Source organism: Theropithecus gelada, chromosome 18, assembly GCF_003255815.1.
Source record: "Theropithecus gelada isolate Dixy chromosome 18, Tgel_1.0, whole genome shotgun sequence".
Taxonomy (NCBI): domain Eukaryota; kingdom Metazoa; phylum Chordata; class Mammalia; order Primates; family Cercopithecidae; genus Theropithecus; species Theropithecus gelada.
In genome coordinates, this window is record NC_037686.1 from 44,097,282 (window position 1) to 44,122,059 (window position 24,778).

General features: G+C 47.2%; 1 protein-coding gene across 1 annotated transcript in view; it reads left to right on the top strand.

Annotated features, from left to right (window-relative positions):
* Positions 1–24,778, top strand: part of MYO5B (myosin VB) — a 385,029-nt gene that overhangs the window by 296,081 nt on the left and 64,170 nt on the right. Inside the window, exons 19-22 of the mRNA XM_025364941.1 lie at positions 1,282–1,493; positions 3,074–3,230; positions 5,047–5,286; positions 12,665–12,898. Coding sequence (XP_025220726.1) covers positions 1,282–1,493; positions 3,074–3,230; positions 5,047–5,286; positions 12,665–12,898 — 843 coding nt within the window. The remainder of the gene's footprint in view (positions 1–1,281; positions 1,494–3,073; positions 3,231–5,046; positions 5,287–12,664; positions 12,899–24,778) is intronic.

Consider the following 24,778-nt stretch of genomic DNA (forward strand, 5'->3'; position numbering starts at 1 on the left):
CAGCCCCTGTTCCTCTCAGCGTGAGCTGAAGGCCCAGTGGGTGCATGGCTCTGAGCAGACACTGGGAGGAGCGCCAGGCCCAGAGCCCACTCTTGCCAGCTTCACCAGCAGCCTGGCCCAGGCCGGGGACTCAGTCAGTGACACTGAAGCTGGAAATTGTGCCGCCACCTCAGCCTTAGCTCAGGCAGGACAGCCTTCCCTGTGTGTGGAACCTGAGTCCTAGTGACCCAATGGGGCTTAGCCTATGAAGAATGATGACTCAGCACTTTACAGGGCCATTTGCCAACATGAAAAGCAATCTTGTGTGTGTGTTTTCCTTGGACTTGGCTCATTCCTTCCTTTCTCATTATGGTCTTCATGCCAGTGAGCAAAACGAGATGGCAGTTGATTTACAAAGAGCTCTGTCATCGTGGGTTACTCTCCCAGTGCTCTGTCCCAGGCTTGTCCACAGGAACCCTGCTGGGTTGTCGTTCCTCATCCACAGGGGTGAGCCCAGGGAAGGCCAACTAATTTAACCTAATGGATGTAATTAAGACAGTAATTACAGGTCCAAAACAATCTCATAGTTTTATTTGGGGGTTATTTGCATCCTGTAATTACGCATACAACTCTGTGGCCATTTGAGGATAATCTTTTTAAAATGTTGATCAGATCAGGTCATTCCCTTGCTCAAAGCTCAAACTTGTGGCTCTCACCCCAATTTTATGCTGTAACCTACAAGGCCTTTGGTGATTGGCTTCTCCCACCACTCACCTTCAGTTCCCCCAGCTAGCCATCCTGGCTCTCCTGATCCTCAGATATACCCAGCAGTTGCACCACTGGACATAAGCATCCACTCTGCCCTTCTCCTGGAACTTTCCTCCTTCCTTCTGTTCTGTGGCCGCCTCCTCCAGCTCATTTAGGTCTTTGCTGAGATGTCACCTCCACAGAGCTGCCTTCCTTGAGCATCCCCATCCCATCCCCCTAGCCCCTAGTTTGTTTTCTTCATAATCCTTACCATTCTCTGAAAGCAGAAACATCTTTATTTGCTTGTCTGTCTGCTCTCACCACGATGTCAGCTCCTTAAGGGCAGGTGTCTTGTTCACTGCCATGTTCTAGAGTCTGGCCCATAGTAGGGTCTTGGGGTCTGATAAGCAAATGCTGAGACTTTGTGTCCGTCTACAGAGAGGGATGCATGAAGTCTGGTCAGAGGATTCTGCATTGGAAGAACAAGGGTGGTATGGGCCATGTTATTTCTCTGCTCACTGGTGACCAACCAGATCCCCTCCCTACCTTGTAAAGGACCCCGACAAGTTCCAGTTTGGCCGCACCAAGATCTTCTTCCGAGCAGGCCAGGTGGCCTACCTGGAGAAGCTGCGGGCTGACAAGTTCCGGACAGCCACCATCATGATCCAGAAAACTGTCCGGGGGTGGCTGCAGAAGGTGAAATATCGCAGGCTGAAGGGGGCTACCTTAACCCTGCAGAGGTACTGCCGAGGACACCTGGCCCGCAGGTGAGCCAGGCTGGGGCAGATCAGGGCAGCAGATCATGGTGGGGAGGATGGGGGTCTGCCTTTCTCAGCTACTTGGTTTCTCTTCCTCTGTGCTGAGTGTGGTTCCTGTTGGGGCCATGTCTGCCTCTTGGCTTTTCCCCGGCAGCTGGGCCTACCCCTGTAATCAATGCCCTTCTCACCTCAGAGGGTGGGTCCAGTTTCCATGTCTCCTGGTTTTCCCAGGCTCCCTCCATCCTACCAGCACTAGAACCAACTGGTTTTGCCACAAACCAACCATTTCTCTTTTGCCTAAACCCCAAAGTAAAAAACTACTTTTAGGAAAAGAGACCAATACAGTCTGGCACAGTTAACCTGTGCTTGGCCTCATTACTTATCCCACAGATTTCAGAATGCCTCAGAGTTGGGCGATTAGGGCTGCAAAGGTCCTGGAGGGCCCCTTTTGTGAGTTACTGTACAAGCCAGGATGGAGAGAGAGTGGCTTGTCTAAGCATGAGTGGTTACCTAGGGTGGAGCCAGGATGCCAATCAGCCTCCCCTGCCCACCCCCCAGCTCGACCCCGAGCAGAAGAAACTACTGCAGGGTTCCTTCCTCACTGACACTGAGCTGATGAGGCACTGCAGCAGCAGGAGAGTGTCAGCCAGGACAGGCTGAAGACAGCCTGCCCTCTGACCCTACCCTTGGTTGCTAGGTTTTGGACCCAGGCCTGGTTCAAGTCCAGTGCCCTCTCCAGAAAGGAATTTCTTAGGGAAGTGACAATGATTGCCACAAAGTCTTGTGTTTGGAGGCCAGAGAGCTAGACTAGGGAATCAGATGCATTTCAGCAAACAGGTGACACATGGGCTGAGTGGGTCACTTTTTCCTTTGAGGCTTTGCTGAATGATTTCCAAGGTTCTTTGTAGCATTTCACACTGAGTCTCTAATTGAGCACTTGCTATAGGCCTGGCAGCAAACAAGACACTTCAGAAGGGGAGAAAGTATTAGACTGGCTTTTTTTTTGGGAGGTGAGATGGGAACGCAGAAAGGCAAGAGAGTAGAGGAAATGACCACATTCAGTGCATCCCGAGCAGAAAGGGTTGAGGACATAAAGGAAACAGAGATTGGTGTGGGCCTGAGAAGGTTTTAGTCACTCAGCAAACACTTACCCAGTGCCTGCTCTGCCAGAGACAGTGGGTCCAGGATGATGGAGACACAGCCCCTGGGATCTCCAAGCCTGGGGAGGTGCAGAGGACAGGGAGCAATGTGAATACACGATGTAGAATGCTGCTGGTGAGTAGATGAGGACTGCCTAGGCACAGTGAGGTAGAAAAGTGCTCAGATAAGGATCATAGAGGAGGTCAGACTCTGACTGAGTTTGAAGCTTGTGGGAAGCCTTTTGGGATCGTAAGGAAAGATCTAACACTGCTTTTCTAGCCTCAGCATCAAATGCCTAAGGCATTGCTACATTTGTTAGGGGTGAAGAGAGTTGGCTTCCCCTGGGTGTGTCCAGGTAGGGGTTTGCATTTCCAGATGTCTCAGGGTCCTTTGCATCAGGGTGGTCAATACTTTCTCCCTGACACTGCCCGTTTCCTCTTGCTCCCCAGGCTGGCTGAGCATCTGCGGAGGACCAGAGCAGCCGTGGTGCTCCAGAAACATTACCGCATGCAGAGGGCCCGCCAGGCCTACCAGAGGGTCCGCAGGGCTGCCGTTGTTATCCAGGCCTTCACCCGGGCCATGTTTGTGCGGAGAACCTACCGCCAGGTGAGTAGCTACCCTAAGGGCCTCACGGCTGCAGATTCAGAACTAAAGCAGCAACAGGTGAGTTACTGCCAACATGAACCTCTGTCAAGCGCTCCCAACTTTTTTCTAAATGCTTTCACATCTCTGCTCTCACCAATCCTTTCTGAAGTCCCACAAGGTAGAAAGGGTGTGCATACTGTTGTCTTAGTCCATTGAGTGTTGCTATAACAATATCTGAGGCTGGTTGATTTGTGAAGAAAAGAGGTTTATTTGGCTCACAATTCTGGTGGCCGGAAAGTTCACAATTGAACATCTGCTTCTGGTGAGGGCCTCAGGCTGCTTCCACTCATGGTGGGAGGCAGAAGCCAGTGTGTGCAGAGATCGCAAGGTGAGAGAGGAAGCACAAGAATGGCTCTTTTAACAAGCAGCTCTAATGAGAACTAACAGTGAGAAATCACCCTTGAAGAAGGGCATTTATTTGTTCATGAGGGATCTGCCCCTCTGACTCAAACATCTCATGTTAGACTCCACCTCTAACATAGGGAATCAGATTTCAACATGAGGTTTGAAGGGGCCCAGCATCCAAGCACGGCAGTTTTCATACCCTTTCTGATACCTGAGTTGCTCAGAGAAGCCAGGTCACCTGCCCAGGCCAGCCAACAGCAGGGCCAGGTGACCCACCTAGGGCTTATTCACACTTGAGAGCAGGCAGTGGTATTGGGCATCATCAGGTCTAACCCCTCCGTTTAACGGAGCAGGAGCTTGAAGCCTAACACGGTGAGGTCAGGAGGGAGACCCTGACCCTTCCCTGCCAGGCTCTTGCACTTTGGGTTGTTCCAGTGAAGCCAAAACCCTTGGGTTCGGAAGCCCCACATCAGGACACATCTGTTAAACCAGGTAGAACCAACACATCTGAAGCACAGAGCTGACTTGAATTGGAAGGAAATGTCTAAAATGGTTTTCTTTTTCATTAAATGAACAGCTATCTCTTCTATGATCACAGAAGGTGTGATTTTCTAAATAATAAAAGTGAAACACTAAATTGATAATAAAAATGTGGTCAGAGTGCAGCACACCCTGGTGTAATAATATGTGGAGAATCCCAGGCCAGCGGGAGAAGGTTCTGTGAGGGTTCTTGGGTGATGGGTGGCGTCGGCGTGCTGCTCCCATGGAAGGGGCAGGTGATATTTGGGAGGCACTCAGCAGGGCCAGCACGTGCAAAGAGTGAGCACTGATGTGGCTCCCAGCTGTGTCACTCATGGCTATGGCACTGTTTGTCACTCAGCCTGTTTGCTTGTTTACTCATTTATTCCACACATTTATTTTGCCAGGTATTAGGGCGAGCACACTGATGATGCTTTCATTTCCTGAGTGGTTTTTCAACTTGGTAGGAAAAAAAAAAAAACAAAACCCAGTGAGTTACACACCAAGTTTGTAATTATAAGTCATTAGCCTGCTGTGGACACTCACTGAAGCATCTCACTTCCAACTCAGTGCCACCAGGAGGGGACCTCCACCTGTTAAATGGGGAGAGAGCAAGTGGATGATCATTAGACCCCTACACCTTTGAGGTTTTCAGACTGATTTCCTAACCCGTAAAACAAAGCTGAAACGAGTTTGACAGCTGATTCCCTGTGGATACGTGGGCTGCAGAACCTTGCTAAAATGTGTTATAAAGCAACCACAAAAGCCTTAGATCTTAGGGGGCACGTTCTCTGTGCAACTCCTAGAACCAGGGCTGCCCTGGGCTCTCCCCTCCACAGGCAGTGATGTATGCTTCCTTCACTCCTGTCCTGCAGTGCAAACCCACAAGGTGTGTGTCCTTGTCTCCCACCAGGTCCTCATGGAGCACAAGGCCACCACCATCCAGAAGCACGTGCGGGGCTGGATGGCACGCAGGCACTTCCAGCGGCTGCGGGATGCAGCCATTGTCATCCAATGTGCCTTCCGGATGCTCAAGGCCAGGCGGGAGCTGAAGGCCCTCAGGATCGAGGCCCGCTCAGCAGAGCATCTGAAACGTCTCAATGTGGGCATGGAGAATAAGGTGGTCCAGCTGCAGCGGAAGATCGACGAGCAGGTCAGTGTCCGCAGCTCGCTACGCGGGTGTCAGGGGCTGGGGTACTGGAACATGTTCGAGAGAGCCCGTGGCTTCCTTGGGGAATGGCACATGCCGAAGACCCAAGGGAGCACAGATGTCCTCAGACCACAGCAGATACTAACTGTGGCAGGCAGATCAGTGGCCCCTAAAGATACCCTCAGCCCTAGGGTCTGTGAGTGTGTTACCTTATGTGACAAAAGGGACTTTGCAGATGCAATTAAGAACTGTAGGATGGGAAGAGTATCCCAGATGAGCCAGATGGGCTTGATATAATCACAGGGGTCCTTGTAAGAGGGAGGCTGGAGGGTCAGGTTCAGAGGAGAAGTGATGACAGAATCAGAGGTGGGAGAGGTGCAGGCAACCCTGAGAAGCCAGAGAAGACAAAGACGTAGACTGTCCTCTATAGCATCCAGAAAGAATGCAGCCCTGCCGACCCCTTCAGACTCCTGACCTCCAGAGCTGTAGATAACGATTTATGCTATCTTGAGTCATAACTTGGTGGTAAGTTGTTGCAGCAGCAATAGGAAACTGACACACTAGCCCAAGGTGCTGGTGTTTTGCCCGTGCAGGGGTGGAATAGGATAATGCAGCAGCAGCTGATGTGCATGAAGGGCTTGCTGTGCGGGGCATGAGGCTGGTGCTTTGTCTGGAGTAGCTTGTCTAATACAGCGGCCCTCCTACGGCAAGTATTACCATCCCCCTTTTTGTACGATTGAGGACACTGGAAGGGCACGGCATCCTAAAGTCACACAGGTGGCAGTGGCAGGGCCGAGGTTTGAACCCCAGCTGCCTGGCTCCAGAGCCCATGCTCTGCATCACTTTGCCCTTCTGCCTCTCTATCTACCTGTCTGTCTGTCTGCCTCTTTTGGAAAGAGCGTTTGATTGGGAAATCAGAATCCAGTTCTTCGCTTAAAAGTTGAGTGACTGATGTGACTATTCCAAGCCTCTTTTCTTATCCATAAAATGGGGCTGACAGGGCTGAAAGAAGAATAAATGGCCTAATGCATATGCAGGGTCTGGTATGCAGTAGGAGAAACTTGAAAAATGGTTAGCACTCTTATTTTTAAGCTTTGTCCTCTTTCTACCCTGGCCACCTTCCCATGTCAGCCAGTCACAGGAGTAACAAGCCATTGATTAAATCCCTGTGGGGGGTTGGGTACTGCACAGGGTAGTACAAAAGATTAGAGACAAGCACAAAACACTTAGCTCTGTCTGATGGAATAGATGAGGCTCACACTTTTTGGTAGCCTACATGGCTAGTCCTCCTTCCCTTCAGAAGACCTGTATTGGATGCCTGGCTGTTTCAGGTGCTTTGCTGGTGTTGCTGGACAGAGGATGGCTGTGACATACGTCACATGCTGTATCATAAGGGAGGAAATCTTATGCCAACAGGGTGAACAGCACTGATCCTCCAAAGATTTTCCAAGCACCTGCCATGTGCCAAACTCTGCAATATGTGTTTTGTGTTCACTCTTATTTGATCTTCATACAATTTTGTGAGATTGTTTTGTATATGAGGAAATGGTAGGCCAGGAACATCAAGTCCCTTGTCAAAGTCACAGAAATAGAAAGTGCTGGGACCAGGATCCTACCTCAGCTCTGATCCCACAGCCATAATGAGGGCAGTGCTGGCTTTTTAACCCCAAACATTACTGAAGGGTTTCAGTCCTTTCCCGTGCATGCCCACTGCTGCGTTTGGCTCCCAGAGTTGAATGGAGGCCCACTGTTACTTTGTGCATGCAGGGTGTAGAAGTGACCACAGAACCAGGCTTCTGAGGTGCCCTGGAGGGTGCCTCCTAGGGAAGGAAAGGACATGAAGAGTGTGTGTGGTGTGGAGAAACAGAGAATTTTAGAGTTGGAGCCACCAGGTATGGTCTTGGAATTCATTGGGTTTTAATGTATCTATTCTATACTGGGCATTTTTTAAAGCTTCTCGTGACCCAGTAGGGCAGGAAAAAGCATTTTACACCTAAGCCATCTGCCCTGAACAGGAGCCCGTAAGCGGTGCAGAGATAGCAGTAGAATGCCTCTGTTTCCCGGTTCTTGCAAAAGACAAGTGTTTCTGAGGAGAGACTGTCACTGGGTGTTTCTCTGTGCGAGTTCTACAGGGTGCCTTGTTTGGCTTGGCTCCTTACTGGGGAAGCAAGGCAGAGAGCCCAGGCACAGGGTGGGGACCTTGATGCCTGCTCCTGGTTGGCCTGCTGTGATATGCCAGGTCAGGGAGGAGGGCCCATCCACTCAGAGGGATAGGAATGCAAAGAAAAAGGTCTGCTGTCTGGCACTGGCCCTTTGAAAAACACAAGCACAAAACATGCCAAGGTAGTGGTGGCTATTGTGGCTGTTGACAAGAAGAAAAGACTTGCTTAGTCAAATGTTGTAAGTTAACCTTCCAGCCAGAGTGCAGTCTCAGGGATGAGCAGACATTGACCGCTGCATCCTGCTGGGAGCCCTGTGTACATGCTGGCTCCCCCAGCCCTTGCTTTCCAGCCATAGGGCTCTGCATCGGCATTGCTGATTTCTAAAGTTAACTTGAGAGGATAAAAATAAATCTAGCATTTTACAATCCACGTGCTTGAAAAATCAAAGAAAAGCAGATTTAAATGGTCTATTAAAAAAAAAAAAAAAAAAAAGCTTTTTGCTTAAGCTTCCTGCTTGACAAACATCTGTGAGTGGTGGCAGGTGTTAGCTACCCTGGGCAGGATGCCCTGTGTGTAGAGGGTGATCAGAAAAGGCAGGAGGGGTGGATAAGCTCTTGCTTTCTTGTGCCCTTGCCTGCACTACCTGACTAGGCACCCTGTGCTCTTCTCACATATTAACTCATTTAATCCCCATCAGAACCCTAGGAGATACATATTAATATCCCCATTTTAAGGATGAATAAACTGAGGCACACAGAGGTTAAGTAGCCTGACTGAGGTCACACAGCTAGTAAGTAGCATGACTGGGATTGAAACTTGGCAAGCTGGTTTCAGGTATATTCTGCCACCTCTGACCAAACTATAAGATCTCTAGCTATTGGGAGACTCTTGGAACATGTCAGGAGAACTCCTCAGTCCAAGGGAGACTCTTAGCCTTAGTTTGGGTTCATGCCCGTACAGATAGCCTTGTCCTTGGGACTGGCTGGCATTTAAAGTGGGGAGTGTGACCCAGTGTCAAATAACATGCTTGACACTCTGTTACAAGAGGAAGCATCGACATAATCTCCATTAGAGCTCTGTATAGGGGCTTGTTTCTTTGCAGTCTCTTAGCAGATGGGGCCAGCTGTTTGCAAGTGAATTTTTTTTTTTTTTCCTGTAGTTCTTGGAGACAATTTAGGCAGTGGTCCTCTGGGCACACAGGGTTTTTAAGCCAGAAGGGGAGGATCTGCAAACACCAAGGACACCACAGGTGAAGGTGTCCCAAGGTATTTGTCAGAACAGCACAAGGAGTAGACAGAGTCCCCACTGGACAGAGGCCTGGATTCTGTCTCAGTTATATTCACCACCAGAGCTGATAGCTTGGAAATGATTTGGCCTGTAGTTCTTCCAAGGGGATTCGCCTGAGATCTCTAAGGTAACATCTAGCTCAAAAATTCACTGATACCATGATCTGGCAAGAGTAAGGTTCCTATCCCCAGACTGTACTCTAGAATACCCTGGGAAGCTTTTTTCTAAAAAAGTATCCTCACTGCCAAGAAGTCAGTAAGGGAGGAAATGAAGATAAAACCAGGGTAAGGTTAGCACCCAAAATTCATATCCTAAGGCCTTGTACACCCAACTGGAAGGAAACGATGCAAATTTGGCACCAAGTTTCCACGCAAATAGTAACAGGAAGGAAACTGAGTGGCTTGAGAGTTCTTAAGAGAAAAGAACCATGCAGTTCAAGAGGATTTGGAGCTGTCCGTGGTGCTGACATGTTGTTCCTGTGGGCTTTCACAATCTGTGACGTGACAAACCACATCCTTCGCCATATCCTGCAGTGATATATACAGTGCTGGTTCTTGAGACCATTTCTTACAGTGTCCCTGGGATAGGCTGTGGTATGACATCATTCAGCAAAACGATGTAGTCCATGAACTCAGCTCTCTGCCAGCCTGACTTTAGTCAAGCACACATTTAGAGTTGGCCAGTTTAACTTACAATTTATTTATAATGAGAGTAAAGTTCCTTAGACACTTATGAATATAAGGTTATCCTTAAATATATTTTATGTGAAAAATATGACGTAAATATATGGAGTCAGTAGCTTTTTAAATCAATTTGATTCCATATACTTAGTAGTCACTTTGTAAATATGTTAAATTTGTTATATGTAATCATGCATATATATATATATATAAAATATACAGTCATGCATCTGTTAATGGCAGGTGTATCTTATGAGAAATACATCGTTAGGAGAGTTTGTAGTTGTGTGAACATCATAGATTTCACTTACACAAACCTAGATGGTGTAGCCTACTACACACCTATGTGGTAAGGCCTATTGCTCCTAGGCTACAAACCTGTACAGCATGTTACGGTACTGAATACCATAGGCAGGTGTAACACAATGGTAAGTATTTGTGTATCTAAACATATCTAAACATAGAGAAGAGATAATAAAAATATGGTGTAAAAGATGGCACACTTATATAGGGCACTTACCATGAATGGGACTTGCAGGACTGGAAGCTGTGTGGGATGAGTGAATGTGAAGGCCCAGGGCATTGCTTTCCACTCCTGTAGACTTTATAAACTGTCCACTCCTGTAGAGTTTATAAACCGTACACTTAGGCTACACTAAGCTTACTAGAAAATTGTTTTTCTTCAATAACTAACCTTGGAGTACTATAATGTTTTTACTTTATAAATAACACTTTTAACTTTTGGCTCTTTTGTAATAACACTTAGCTTAAAACACAAACATGTACAACTGTACAAAAATATTTTATTTTTTGACATCCTTATTCTGTAAACTTTTTTCTATTTTTAAAATTTATTTCTGGGGTATCCCATTCTTCATGATGTGCTTATTTCACATTGCATATCTATCAAAACATCATATGTACCCCATAAATATACACACCTATGTACCTAGAAAAATTAAAAATAAAGTTAAATTTTTTTCTTTACTTTTTTTGCTAATAACTAAGACACAGATACATTCGTTAGCCTAGACCCACACAAGGTCAGGATCGTCAGTATCACTGCCACCCACCTCCACATCTTGTTCCACTGGAAAGTCTTTGGGGCAGTAACATGACAGGGAAGGCTTCTGGGGTCTCCAAGGGAGTGGGCATCCCATGCCCTGCCCTCTTCCAGGCTTGGCTGCACGGCCGTGACACCTACAGGTGCAAGGACAAGCCTTCTGGGGCCTGCCCTTCTGAAGTCAAATGTTCAGAACAGAAAACGCACTGCCTCCACAAGTCCCCAGTGACCATATCTGGATGCCCATGACAAGACATAGGAGCTCCCCACCCACACCCCAGAGAGCCAGAGACTCAGGCATCTCTCCAGGGTTCTCCATAGAGAACCTGAACAAGGAAGATAGCTGATGTTTACTGAGCCCCTACCAAAGTACTTTATCTCCCTAATCTTGATAACCACCTTCTGAGCAGGAGTTACTGTTATATTCCTGCTTTATACATGAGGACACTGGGGCACAGAAAGGTTGAATGACTAGGTCGGATGTACACAGCTGATCAACAATAGAGCTGGAGTCTGAGCACAGGTCTGTCTAGCTCCAGCCACTCAACTCCCTGACATCCCTGAGCCAGGTCTCAGGTAATGTCAATATCAATGCAGCTGGGCCTTCTGGATACATCATACTTTGCATTAGGGTTCTGAGGTACCATCTTTGTCAATAGCAGGACACGACGTGCCTCCTGTTACCATTTGTGCCTCTCTTCATACCCCAACATACTCTACCTAGAGACCCCCACCTAGTTACCCTCCCACTCCTAGTGATCTGACCCAGGCTATACCATCTAGAGAGAGCAGCTGGGCCAAACCTCATGTCTAGCCCAGAGCAGAGATGAAGTCAGAGGGTGGCTACCCCAGCATGTGTTCCCTCCCTCTGCCCCGCTCCCCTGTACAGAGACCCTCAGCCTCCAGTGGAGACCCAGACTGGAGTGGATAATACAGACATGAATTGGGGTTTTCAAATAGAATCTGCTTGATTGGATTTCTTCTTTGTGATGCCTTAGAACATGGCTGACCGGCAGACCAGGCTTGAAGGTGTGTCAGGTTGTAACTGGGAGGTTCTCACAGAGTGTTGGGGAGCAGGTAGCATGTGTCATTCTGTTGTGTTGGTGCAAGAAATGGACTGCTGGCTTGTGCATTGCCGTACTGGTCACAACCACAAGGCCCTACAGCACATGTGGCATTTTACAGGGTCCAAGGGCTTTTCTTTTGCTGCTCCTCACTGTTTTCTGTGAAGTTTAATTTCTTATGTGAATTAATCATTGATTCCTGGATGTTCCAGCTTATCAGTGATTTGGCCGCTAGCTCTTTTCTGCCTGGTGCTCCTGCAGACCAGAGCAATGAAGAATAATCAATGACCATTGTTGCCTGCTTGATGATTTGGAGAGCCCTGTTTCTTCCTCTCCACTTTCCCCACTGACCACTCTTAGCTGATGCTCTCGACTCTTGCGGTGCTGATTTCTGCCCATAATTTATAGTAGCACTTGATACCAGCACTAGCTTCTTAGGGCTCTGGGCCCATGGGGGATGCTTCACAACTGTGTGTTGCCTGAGTGGGCTGGGATTGGGTACCCCATCCGTAGAAGCATGGTCTGGGCAGGGTGGGTCAGGGCATCAGTTCCCTGAGTCTTAGAGTCTTATGGGGCAAGCCATGGCTGACAGGTGGTGAAAGAGATCCCAAGGCCCCATGGAGGGCCTCCTTGGAAGAGGGGATGCTGAAGGGGTCCTTTGTCTCAGAGCCAGCGATTAGGTTGCAGCTCTTTGTGCTGGCAAGTCCACAGGCAGGAGGGCTCAGTATGAAAGAGCAGGGAAACCTAAAAAGTGAAGGCTGCAAACCCAGGGAGCCAGCTTCTTTGTTTCTGCAACTTAAAAATAAGGTGTAGGATCCACCCAGCCCGACATAGAGCCACCCACTACCAGGCAGCTTCCAGCTCTGCACATGCTCAGGAAAGCTTCTCGAACTCTTTGAATGCCAGTGTTGCTGTTCTTTGTTTTCTCCTGTTTCTGTAAGTTCACAATAGTGTTTTGTTAGGGAGATGCCAGGCAAGCACTTGAGCATGCAATGATTGTGAGACTTAATCCCACCTTGGAAGTTCCTTTTTTGATTGCCTTCATGCTTTTTTCCTGGTAAAATAACCTCTTCTCCCCCCAACCCCTTCCTCTCCCTTCTCCTTGTTTGCTGATGTTCTCCACAGAACAAAGAGTTCAAGACACTGTCGGAGCAGTTGTCCGTGACCACCTCCACATACACCATGGAGGTAGAGAGGCTGAAGAAGGAGCTGGCGCACTACCAGCAGAGCCCGGGTGAGGACCCCAGCCTGAGTCTGCAGGAGGAGGTGGAGAGCCTGCGCACGGAGCTGCAGAGGGCCCACTCGGAGCGCAAGATCTTGGAGGATGCACATAGTAGGGAGAAGGACGAGCTGAGGAAGGTATGCTCAGGCCAGAGGGGCCGGTGCTGGCAAGCAGTGGGTGGGCACACGGAGCCACCCCTCAGAGACCACTGCTGCTTCAAGTGGTAAAATTGCCATGATCTTGGGCTCGTGTCCACAGACTGACCATTCATCTGTGTCTAGACAGAAAGTGGCATGCTTTGGGGAAACCCACACAAGCATGACTGTGCTTCTGCTGTTAGCTGGACACTGTGGCATCCCCTGGGAGGGACACATGGTGTCTGCCTGTGAGCATTGTTCTTATGCTCTAGAGTTAGGCCCCGGGCTGGCTCGGTGGCCTGCATCCTCGTTGGCAAGAAAGCTGTGACAGAGGCTGGGGCTGATCTTGATGTTGCCTGCTGGGGAGGGCAGCCTCTGGGCACCCCTGCCCATGACGTAGCATTGTGCTTTGGCAGAGATGCCTCCCCTTTGAACATTGAAAGCCTCAGCCTGTCACACCCACCCTGGTGGGCTTATTTCTTACGCCATGAAATAGAACTTCCTGAGCTTTGCCCCAACCCTGAACATCAGGGCACAGAAATTCCCTGCTCCACTGCCAAGATAACTGTTCCAGCCAGGGAAGTCCCAAGGGCCCCTGGAGAGCCCTCCACAGACTTGGGTCATTGCTGTTCTGCCTCCCACCACCATCCCCCACCCCATCTCTACAAGCCACAGGGAAAATAACATATCGCCCACTTGTTCAGTGTCTGTCCATCAATGCGGAGTCACAGTGGGTGGGAATCTAAGAAGGAGAGACCCAGTGTTCAGGATGTTAGAGTAACAACTTCAAAATTGGAGCAGGCTGGATGCTGCTGCAGGAAGGGCCCTGGGGTAGACCTTGGAGTCTCCAGACTTCCATCCCCTCTCTGCCATTCCCAAGCATGTGCAGAAAGCCTCCCTGGCCTCAGTTCCTTCACCTGTGTGTATATTTATAAAAGTTGGTTCAGATCATCTCCAAGGCCTCTTCTGGACTTGCACCTGGCCACCGCTATGAGATTGTGTTTGGCTTCTGGAAGGAGCAGAGGCCCTTGGCCCTATGTGGGAGTCCTTCTCTCTTCTATTTCCCATTGCCTTTTCCTGGCCTGAGCCCTCACATGCAGCTGAGGAATACACAGACACCCATGGGGGTTAGAGCCTACAGTGCCGGCCCTTGCTGGGCTTGCGTAGATCTTCTTCCCATCTCCGGCCTCAGCACCATCAGCTCCTGCCTTCACCCAGACCCCAGGAGCCAGAGGTGGGATCCAGGTGTGGGGATTAAGGGAAGAAGAAAGTAAGATGCGAGCTTCCCATAAAAGGCCACCCTCCTGATGTGTTGCTTTGAGGTACCACAAGACCCTCTGCCCAGATAAGTCACCTGCCAGCCTGCCCACCACAAGGCACGAAGTGGATTCATTCTTTAGGAGAAAGCATGTGGTACTTGAAAACTCCTGTTAAATGTGGCTACAAGCCTTGTAACCTACAAATCATGGAATTCCACACTTGTGGTTTGTCTACCCTTGGGAGCAGATGAATGGGATGGTAACCTTTGTACATGAATAAAAACCAGAAGGTGAGGTCCAAAGTCAGAAAGGATCAAGAATAGAACTGGAGACTCCTGAGAATAGTGACCCTGGGAGAAAAAACTTTCCCTGCATGTGTGTCCCAGTCAGATCAGACACCTGCAAAGTCTGTTTACCCAGCAGATCCACAAAATCAGGTCTCACCTATCTCTGCCTCAACAGATAGCACTTGACTAGCCCAGCCCCACTTCCCTGCTTCCTGCTAAATGCTACAACCTGGGGACTTCAGCACTCTAAAAACCCAAGTCTCCATCAAAGGGAGTGCATAAGAGTTTATAATATGACAATCTTCATTGGAAGAGCAAAACAGAGAGGCAGACTCCCTCCTCCTCTCCTTGAGAAATGTTGCTACTCTTCCCTAGCAATAATATGCAAAATTAGAGCTTGGAATTGATAACAAAAAATTAAGGACGCTGCAAGGAAGGGAACGCTAGGAGCAGAGTAGTGCAAAAGCCCCTTCCCTACCCCAAATGTAAGCAAATTCCAACTCAGTAACACTCAGAAACCAACAGGAGATGACTCATGAAGTGGCATGTCCTGGAAAAGAAAAAGCGGAAGCAAACATTCTTTAGAATCTTCAGAATCTTTTTGTTGTGGTGGTTGGAGGGAGGTAGATGAGCTGGCTGGCTTTTTTTGTTTTGCCTTCTGTGCCTCCTCAGGGTATAGTATTTATCAAAGGCACTGTGTCCATCTCAATAAATGCTGAGTAATCAGACAGTCGGTTTCCTCCGGGGCTTGAGCAGGGGGCTGCTGTGCATTGAGCGAGATTGATGAGACCAGCCAAGCACAGTGAGGGGCCTGACCGCCAGTAGATGTTTAATTAATGAGTCTGATATTTCCATCAGCAAAGGCAGCGAGTGTCGTATTGGAACTGCTATGCTGGAAAACTCTGGGCTTGCCATCTCTGACGATACTAATTGGCGGGCCATGTGGCTGCCCTGCCTTGGCCTGTGGGAGGCCAAGTCTCCCTGAGGACAGGAATTCATCTCTGTGTCCACAGAGTCCAGAGCAGCTCTGTCGCATAAATTAGATGACATTCTTTTCTACTAAATGTATCCGTTGTTTTGGCACCTTCCACAGGGTAGTCCACACCCAGGCCCTTAGCCTCCTTCCCTTTTAGCCTGTGCATTGTGTACATTTCATTCTTTTTGAAAACTTCAGCGATCCCTATGCCGGCTGCCTTTGTACAGCTGTGCTGTTTTGCATGGCTGCTCTGTTTGGTGAAAGAGAGGTGGCCCCCAGGGCTGCCCTAGGCACAGAGGTGATAGCTCATTCAGAATCTGCTCTGATGGCTACTCAGTGGGACCAGAGCAAGGCTTAGCTTGGTGCAGGGCTATGGTGGGTCAGGAGGAACCACCCACAGCCAGGTGCCTGGCTCTCAGGCAGGGTCCCTGGTCCTTGTGAGAGATGACTGTCAGGCTCCCAGGCACTGAGCATTCAGACAAGTGGGGCTGGGTTGTGCATTGTATCAAGACATCAGTCATAGAACCACTAGCCGCTAGTCGGTTGCCTTGGGTAGTTCATGTTACAAAGGTTTTGATTTCTCCAAATAGAGGTAGAGAGATCTGGCTTGGGGAATGGGGCCTTTCACAGCAGAGTGTGTTGAGCCTTCTCCCCAAAGGCATGGAGTAGAACTACTTTGACCAGCCAAGAGGGGGTTGTGCTCTCAGCAGCACCAGGCCTCATGATTCATGTGGAAGCTGAGGGTTATTAGGAAGGGGACCCTGGCCCATCTCTGGAAGGACGTTATCTTGCTGCAGAAAGCAAGAAGCTCATGGTCCTTCATTCAGCAGGTGTTTGAATGCCTGTATGTGTTAGACCCTGTTCTACACACTGGGGCAAAGGTGAATGGTGTTTGAAGAAGCCCTTCTCATTCTTAAGGAGTTTAAATGTGTGGGGATGGGGGAAGAAAGTACAGACAGGAATCAAACGTGAATTACCCACCATGGGCTACAAACAACAATGAAGCAGAGTAAAGGGGATGGAGGGTGACCTGTGGGGGCCTGAGGGGTGTGGTTTCACCATTGATGGCCAGAGAAGGTCTTTCTGAGAAGACACCTGAGTAAGAGAAGGTAAGCCAAGGCGATTTGGGGATAACAGGCCACAGGTATGGCACACGTGCACTGGCCTTGGGGCACGAGTAGGCTGGGTGGGTGTGAGGACCAATGAGGTGCTCACTGGGCTCAGGTGGAGTAAGTGAGGCTGCGAACAGCAGGAGCACAGTGCGGTCAGGTCAGGAAGGATCTTCTGACTTTAAGGGCAGCCTTGACTTGTGAAACCTCCAGAGAGATGAGCAACTCTGTCCTAGGCACTTCAGCTTCTGTGAGCTTAGGGGTGGAAGAGGAATTAAAACCCATCTGCATGACCATTTGGAAGATACTTTAGCCATCATTTCAAAGTTGTCTTACTATCCAAAGGATGTTGATTTTCAACTTTTGCTTTAATAACTCAGCTACTTCAAAAAACAAATTCATACTGGGCTTACTTAGAAGAACATCCTCAGAAAATGGTCAAATGAACCCTTAAAGATTTTGGAGAATTAAAGGTGTTGCCCCTACCTGGGGCCGTGCCTGTAAATTTATTATGTGGTAACTGCACAGCCTCAAGGACAGATGGCAGAGGAACCTTTTCTGATCGGCGTTGTCCAACCAGTTTCCCATGTTTGCTACTAGAAACCTTGCACTGGCTCTTCTTACAGTACTAATATCCCACTTGAAAAAAAAAAAAAGACAAAACAAAGCCCATAGCTACATTTGGATCCCCAAAGACAAACTAGTAAAGACAGTTCTTTAGCATGTTGCTGGGGCATTTGTTTACGTAACTTAATAGGGACTATATTAGCCTCAGAGTTACAGGATTTTCCCCCGGTGTTGGTTCTGATAAGCTGTCCCAAATAAGCTTTTGGAAGAAACACTCTGAGTAAGAGTGCCTGCAAGAGTTAAGACTAACCACTCCCCCAACTCCAAAAAAAAAAAAAAAAAAAAAAAAAAAGGACCTGCTGAACAGTGTTGCATGAGTCCTGAAACCTAAGGTGTTTTTTTTATCATGCTCAGGGGATGCAGGCGCCTGTTTTATGTTGTTAAAGCGTCTCCCATCATACCCTGCAGCCCTGACAACCACAAAGTGGGGGCCATTTGGCTGCAGAAGTTTGTTACTTGCTGTGTCTGCCAACAGCTGTGTTAGCTGGCTGGGAAGACTGGGGTTGGCTGGTACCTGGGGAAATAGGATTGAGGAAGCATTCTTTCACCCCCCTGGGGTGTGGAGCTGAGTGTGGGATTGGTCCTTTCTTGCTGTTAATGAAAGATCAGAAACATGGGCCTACCTCCAAAATTGTTTAGGCAAGCAAGAAAAACAAATCCCCCTGATGCCACTTTAATGTATGGTTTAGAATAACAAAGCCAAGTCAGAGACCTGCATTCATGAATCAAAGAGGGAGACAGAGGGAAGAAAGGAGCCTCAAAAACAACAGGAGGTGTAGCTGGCATGCAAGCTGTTAACCACGGCACTCCCAGACTGTAGTCTTGGCTCAGGTTTTGCATCATAGGTTGTTGCAATGAAGTCACATGTTTTTAGGTGGCATTCATAGGACTGGAGATTTCAGGACCCTCTTGGTGATGATGTCATGCACTCTGTGCTGGTCAGATGGCGTGTTCCATTTCAGAGGGATATTGACTGTGTAGGATGCTCAAAGGATGGCGAAGGGTCTTGGTCTTCTCAGGTGACCTACTGCTCTGTGAGCCGTCTAGATATTGGAGGATGTTAAGGGAAAGCAAAGTTTTGCTCCATGGTAAGGTCTGGTTACTTCACAGCCTGCTATAAAACCTACCAGTAGTTGGCTAATTCAGAGAGTACGGCCTTGTTCCTGGCAGGATGAGGCAAGACCCCTGCCTTCCTAACTGTGACATAGATTGCACCACTTCAGTGCACCACGCCAGGCTTTATTTTGTAGAGGTACATACCGGGTTTCTCCTGTTGGGTTGTTTTCAGTTTTATTTTACTTGTATGTCTAGAAAAGTGAAATCATTTTGATCATTTGCCAAGCTAATTTAAAGGTGCTCCTGAAGTCATTGAGTGGTGAACTGCCTCCAATAATAGCAAATTAGATGCATTTGAAGAGTGTCTTTCCTACATTGTATGTGCTGCCTAAATTGAATTATTTGATTAAACAAGCTCATTTATTCTAGATATTTTAGTCAACTATAAACACATTTATTTAAAAAAAAAAACAATTTTAAAGGGAGCCCTTATTTGTGACTGAGGGAATGCAGACTCCTTAACTTGGTCTGCAGGGTCCTTCTATTCATTTGATAAGCTTTCAGGTGCTGGCGGTGGCCTGGGTTCTGAGGATGTGACAGTCTGGCGATATAGTCCCTTGGTCCGCGTTGAGGACTCTGGTCCAGGCTGAGCATGCAGGTGCATGAGGAAGCATTGCTGTCCCACGGGCTCTGGAGGGATGTGCAGGCCCCGTCAGAGCAGGACACCGAGCACGGGGGCACCCCCACTACCCCGTGTGGTACAGGAAAGTTTCCCAGGAGAATGCTGGTCAAGAGCTAATAATGAGAAGAAAGTAACCAGTAAAGAATGGGGACATCAGAGCCTGGAAGAAGGAACAGTGAGATATTCAGGCAGATCCTGGAGGGCAGGAAGAGGCTGGGGAGAGGAGCTGGGCCCACCCAGGTCAAGTTAGGGGAGTAAGAGGAGTTCAGTGTTTCCTGAGGACAAAGGAAGAGAAGCCATTCACAAGCTGATTCTCCCTCCCTCTACCTACCCAGCTTTGACTTTTCTCAGTGCCCCTGCCGCAACCACACCAACGCTTCACATTCCCAAACCTGTGCCCTTCCTCCTTCCAGACCTTTAGGCACTTATTCTTTCCACCTAGAATGGCCCTCAGCTGCCTGAGACATTCCACTTGGGCCTAATCCAGATGACTCCCACCTCTTGTGAAGCCTTCATGGACCCTGAGGCTACCTTCTTGTCCTTCTAAATCACCTCATTGTGGTGATTCTCAATCGGGTTGATTTAGCCATTAGGGGCCATATGGCAGTGCCTGGAGACATTCTGGTTTTCACAAATTGAAGGTGGGAGGAGGGTGTGTTGTATTGGCATCTAGTGGGTAGAAGCCAGGGATGCTGCTGAACACCCAGTAATGCACAGGAGAGTCCCCTACTCCCCGAAGAAAGAATTTTCCAGCCCAGAATGTTGACAGTGTCAAGGCTGAGAAACCTTGCTTTATAGGAAGCTGCTACAGCCCTTATTGGTATCAGTACTGTGTATGCACCTGTCCTGCCAGGCTGGACACTCTCTGAGGGCAGCTACTATATTAGACTGTTCTTGCGTTACTATAAAGATACATCTTGGCCGAGTGCACTGGTTCATGCCTGTAATCCCAGCACTTTGGGAGGCCGAGGCAGGCGGATCACGAGGTCAGGAGTTCTATTCCAGCCTGGCCAATATGGTGAAACCCCGTCTCTACTAAAAAATTCAAAAAAAAAAAAAAAATTAGCCAGGCATGGTGGTACACACCTGTAATCCCAGCTACTCAGGAGGCTGAGGCAGGAGAATTGCTTGAACCCGGGAGGTGGAGGTTGCCGTAAGCCGAGATCACGCCACCGCACTCCAGCCTGGGCGACAGAGGGAGACTCCATCTCAAAAAACAACAACAAAAAAAACAAAACACCTGTGGCTGCCTAATTTATAAGTAAATAATGTCTAATTGACTCAGAGTTCTGTAGTCTGTACAGGGAGTGTAGTGCTGGCATCTGTCCTGATGAGGGCCTCAGGGAACTTCCAGTCATGGCAAAAGGTGAAGGGGGAGCAGGCATCACATGGCGAGAGTTGGAGCAAGAGAGTGTGGGGAGGTGCCACATGATTTTAAACAACCACATCTCGCGTGAACTCAGTGAGAACTCATCCCTCACTGACTTCACGCTAGGGCAATGAAAACTTTGCTTCCCCTTAACATCCTCCTAATATCTAGATGGCTCACAGAGCAGTAGGTCACCTGAAAAGACTAAGACCCCTCACCATCCTTTGAGCATCCTACACACAGTCAATATCCCTCTGAAATGGAACATGCCATCTGACCAGCACAGAGTGCATGACATCATCACCAAGTGGGTGATATCATCACCAAGTGGGTCCTGAAATCTCCAGTCCTATGAATGCCACCTAAAAACATGTGACTTCATTGCAACAACCTATGATGTAAAACCCGAGCCAAGACTACAGTCTGGGAGTGCCATGGTTAGCAGCGTGTATGCCACCTACACCTCCTGTTGTGAACTCAGTGAGGGTGAGTTCACCAAGGGGATGGTGCTACAGCATTCACGAGGGATCCGCCCCCATCACCCAGTCACCTCTCACCAGGCCCAACCTCCAACACTAGGAATCACATTTCAACACAAGATTTGGAGGAAATGAATGTCCAAACCATATCAACTACCATGAGTCAGTCTGTCTCATTTGGTATCCCCTATCCCTGGCAAGGCTCCTGGTACAGAGAGGTGTATCAGGAAATGTGTGATGGATGAGTTACAGCCTTGCCCTTTGTCATACTAGGGGCCAGAACGAGGCTTGGTGAGTGGGTGCCTCTACAGATAAAACATTGTCACTCTCGGTCAGTGCTTTTTCTTCTGTACCTTGCCCTCAATGCCAGGTCACATTTTAGCCTCTGAAGACATACAACATCTGTTGCATTAATTATTATAGGCAATAAATATAGGCAATAAATATAGGCAATAAATATTATTATTCTTTGGCAAAATAAATTGCCAAAGAATAACAACTTGGTATAATTAGTTTGATGCCTGTATATTTTTATCAGCTTTATCTGATTTGACCTCCTGTGGGGCAGAAAGCCAGCCCCTTTGCCTGACTCTCCATACCCAGAGTCCCTGACTATGCTTATCATTTACTTGTGGGGTGAGGAGTTCTGCTGGATATAAAAACATAAGACCAGCAGCTCTCAACCTCTACAGCCTCAGAATTACCTGGACGACTTTTGAAAACACGCTTGTCAGAGCCTCCCTGTAACTCGTGGAAGCCCATCCACAGATAAATAGATGAGACAAACTGAGTCTGCTTGAATTGAGGGGAAAGAAAGATTGAAAAACTCCTTGAAATTTGAGGGAGTTCTAGAGTGTTAAGAGTGTTGGTTGGGTACCAGTGGCTCATACCTGTAAACCCAGCCACTTTTAGGAGGTCAAGGTGGGCAGATCTCTTGAGCCCAAGAGTTCAAGACCAGCCTGGCCAACATGGCAAAACCCCATCTCTACTAAAAATACAAAAATTAGCTGGGCATGTTGGCATGCACCTGTAGTCCTAGCTACTCAGGAGGCTGAGGTGGGAGGATCACCCGAGCCTGGGGAGGTCAAGGCTGCAGTGATCCGAGATCTCACCACAGCACTCCAGCTTGGGTAACAGGGTGACACCTTGTCTGCCCCTTTCTACATGGTGCTAAGGATGGGGAAGCTGCTCTCTTAACTCACCTCTTGGTGCCTTGAGCTTAATTTAAAGCCAGGAGAGGAAGGAAAGATGGCATTTAAGCACTGTAACCAGTACATAATAAATGTACTGGTTACATAAAGTACATAATAAATGTGAAGTGCTTGAACCATGCTGAAACCATTCCCCCCTCACCCTGGTCCATGGAAAAATTGTCTTCCATCAAACTGATCTCGGGTGCCAAAATGTTTGGGGACTGCTGATGTATCAGATAGGTGATTTGAAAATATTTTTTCCCATTCTATGGGTTGCCCTTTCACTTTCTTGATGGTTTGAAGCATAAAAACTTTAAATTTTAATGAAGTTCAACTTATTTTTAATTTGGTTGCTTGTGCTTTTGGCATTGTATTTAAGAAAACATTGCCTAATCCAAAGGTCACAAAGATTTGTTACTATGTTTTCTTCTGAGAGTTTTATAGTTTTAGCCCTTACGCTTAAGTCTTTAATGCATTTTGAGTTAATTTTTATATATTACGAGGTAGTGGTCCAGCTTCATTTTTTTCCATGTAGATATCCATTTGTATCAGCACCTTTGATTAAGACTATTCTTTTCCTCATTGAATTGTTTTGGCACCCTTGTCAAAAATCAATTGACTGTCAATGTGAAAGTCAATTCTGTTTCACTGATCAGTATGTCTATCTTTATGCCAGTATCACACTGTCTTTATTACTTTGTCTTCTAGTAAGTTTTAAAATTTAGAAGTGTGATTATTCCAGCTTTGTTCATTTTCTTCAAGATCCTTTGGGTATTCTGGATCCCTAGATACATATGAATTTAAGGACCAGCTCATGAATTTCTGCAAAGAAGCCATGCAGGATCTTTGTGAGGATTACATTGAATCTGTAGATGAATTTGAGGAGTATTGCCATCTTAAAAAGTGTTTTGATCCATTATCTCAAGATGTCTTTCCATCTATTAAGATCTTTAATTTCTTTCAATAATGTTTTTTCATTTTATACTTGTTAAATTTATTCCTAAATATTCCATTATAGTGGAATAGTTTTCTTAATTTATTTTTGATTGTTCATTGCAAATATATAGAAATACAATTGAGTTTTGTATATTGAAGTTGGACCCTGCAACCTGAACTCATTTATTTTAATAGTTTTTAAGTGAATTTCTTAGTATTTTCTATATACAAGATTGTGTCATCTGCAGAGAGAGGTAGTTTTACTTCTTCCTTTTCATTCTGGATGCTTTTTGTCTTTCTTGCCTATTGCCCTGGCTAGAACCTTCAATACAATGCTGAATAGAAGTGGCAAGAGCAGACACCCTTGACTTCCTGATCTTAGGGGAAACACATTCAGTCTTTCACCATAAAGTGTGGTATTAGCTGTGGGATTTTTATCAGGTTGAGGATGTTCACTTCTATTTATACTTTGAATGTTTTTATCATAACCATTTGCTAGTGTTTAGTTGAGGATTTTTGAATCTATGTTCATAAGAGATACTGGGCTGTCGTTTTGGTTTTTTGTGATGTCTTTGGTTTTGGTTCAGAGTAACACTGGCTTCATAGAATGGAATTGGGAAGTGTTCCTTCTAATTTCTGGAATAATTTGTAAAGAGTAGATACTGTTTAAATTTTTGGAAAGTGCTGGAATGGTTTTAAAGTGTGTATTTCCATTTCATGCCCAGTAAGAGTAATGTGGAACCATCGACATACATTAATCAACTGCTCTATGCAATGACTTCTGCCTGGTACTTCACATGCGTCATCTCAGTAAATGAAAAACTCTGTGAAGTGGGTTTCCTCTTCTTCTTTTTTTTTTTTTTTTGAAATGAAGTCTTGATCTGTTGCCAGGCTGGAGTACTGTGGCACAATCTTGGCTCACTGCAACCTCCGACTCCCTGGTTCAAGTGATTCTCCTGCCTCAGCCTCCCAAGTAGCTGGGATTACAGGCATGCACCACCACACTCAGCTAATTTTTGTATTTTTAGTAGAGATGGGGTTTCAGCATGTTGGCCAGGATCCTCTCGATCTCCTGACCTCGTGATCTGCCCACCTCGGCCTCCCAAAGCGCTGGGATTGCAGGCGTGAGCCACTGTACCCAGCCGGGTTTACATTTTATAGAGGGGGAAACAGGTGTATAGAGCCCAGGATCTGTGTGGCCGTGAAATTTGTTGTCTTTGCCATATACCACACTTAGGATGTGATCAAGAGAGATCATTCTGTGGGGAATGGTGATGGATCAGCCAGCCATAGGGGAAGGGAGATCTCAGGTCTGGAAGCCTGAATTTTGAGGGAGCACTGGCACGTGTTCCTCATTCTCTCCCTGCCTGTTTTTTGCAATGCTCAACTATGCCCTTATCCATGTCACAAAGGCAGGGATGTGATTTTAGTAGGGAAAATTACTTGATTGCAGGATGAATCTCTGGGGGATCCAAGCACAAAGGTGAATCAATTGCAGTTTAGCCCCCATGTTATAAAAAACCCTTTCCCATCCTCCTGTATACCAACTAATGATTTCAAATTCTCTTAGAACACAGCTGAACTGTTGCTTTTTAAAAACCCATACAAATAGTTGCTCTAATAATAAATAGCAAAAACATTTTTAAAAAACTTTCTTCACACACATTCGTTGTTTGTTTTTATTGTACTTTAAGTTCTAGGGTACATGTGCACAACATGCAGGTTTGTTACATACGTATACATGTGCCATGTTGGTGTGCTGCACCCATTAACTCCACATTTACATTAGGTATATCTCCTAATGCTATCCTTCTCCCATCCCCACAACCCACAACAGGCCCCAGGGTGTGATGTTCCCCTTCCTGTGTCCAAGTGTTCTCATTGTTCAGTTCCCACCTGTGAGAACA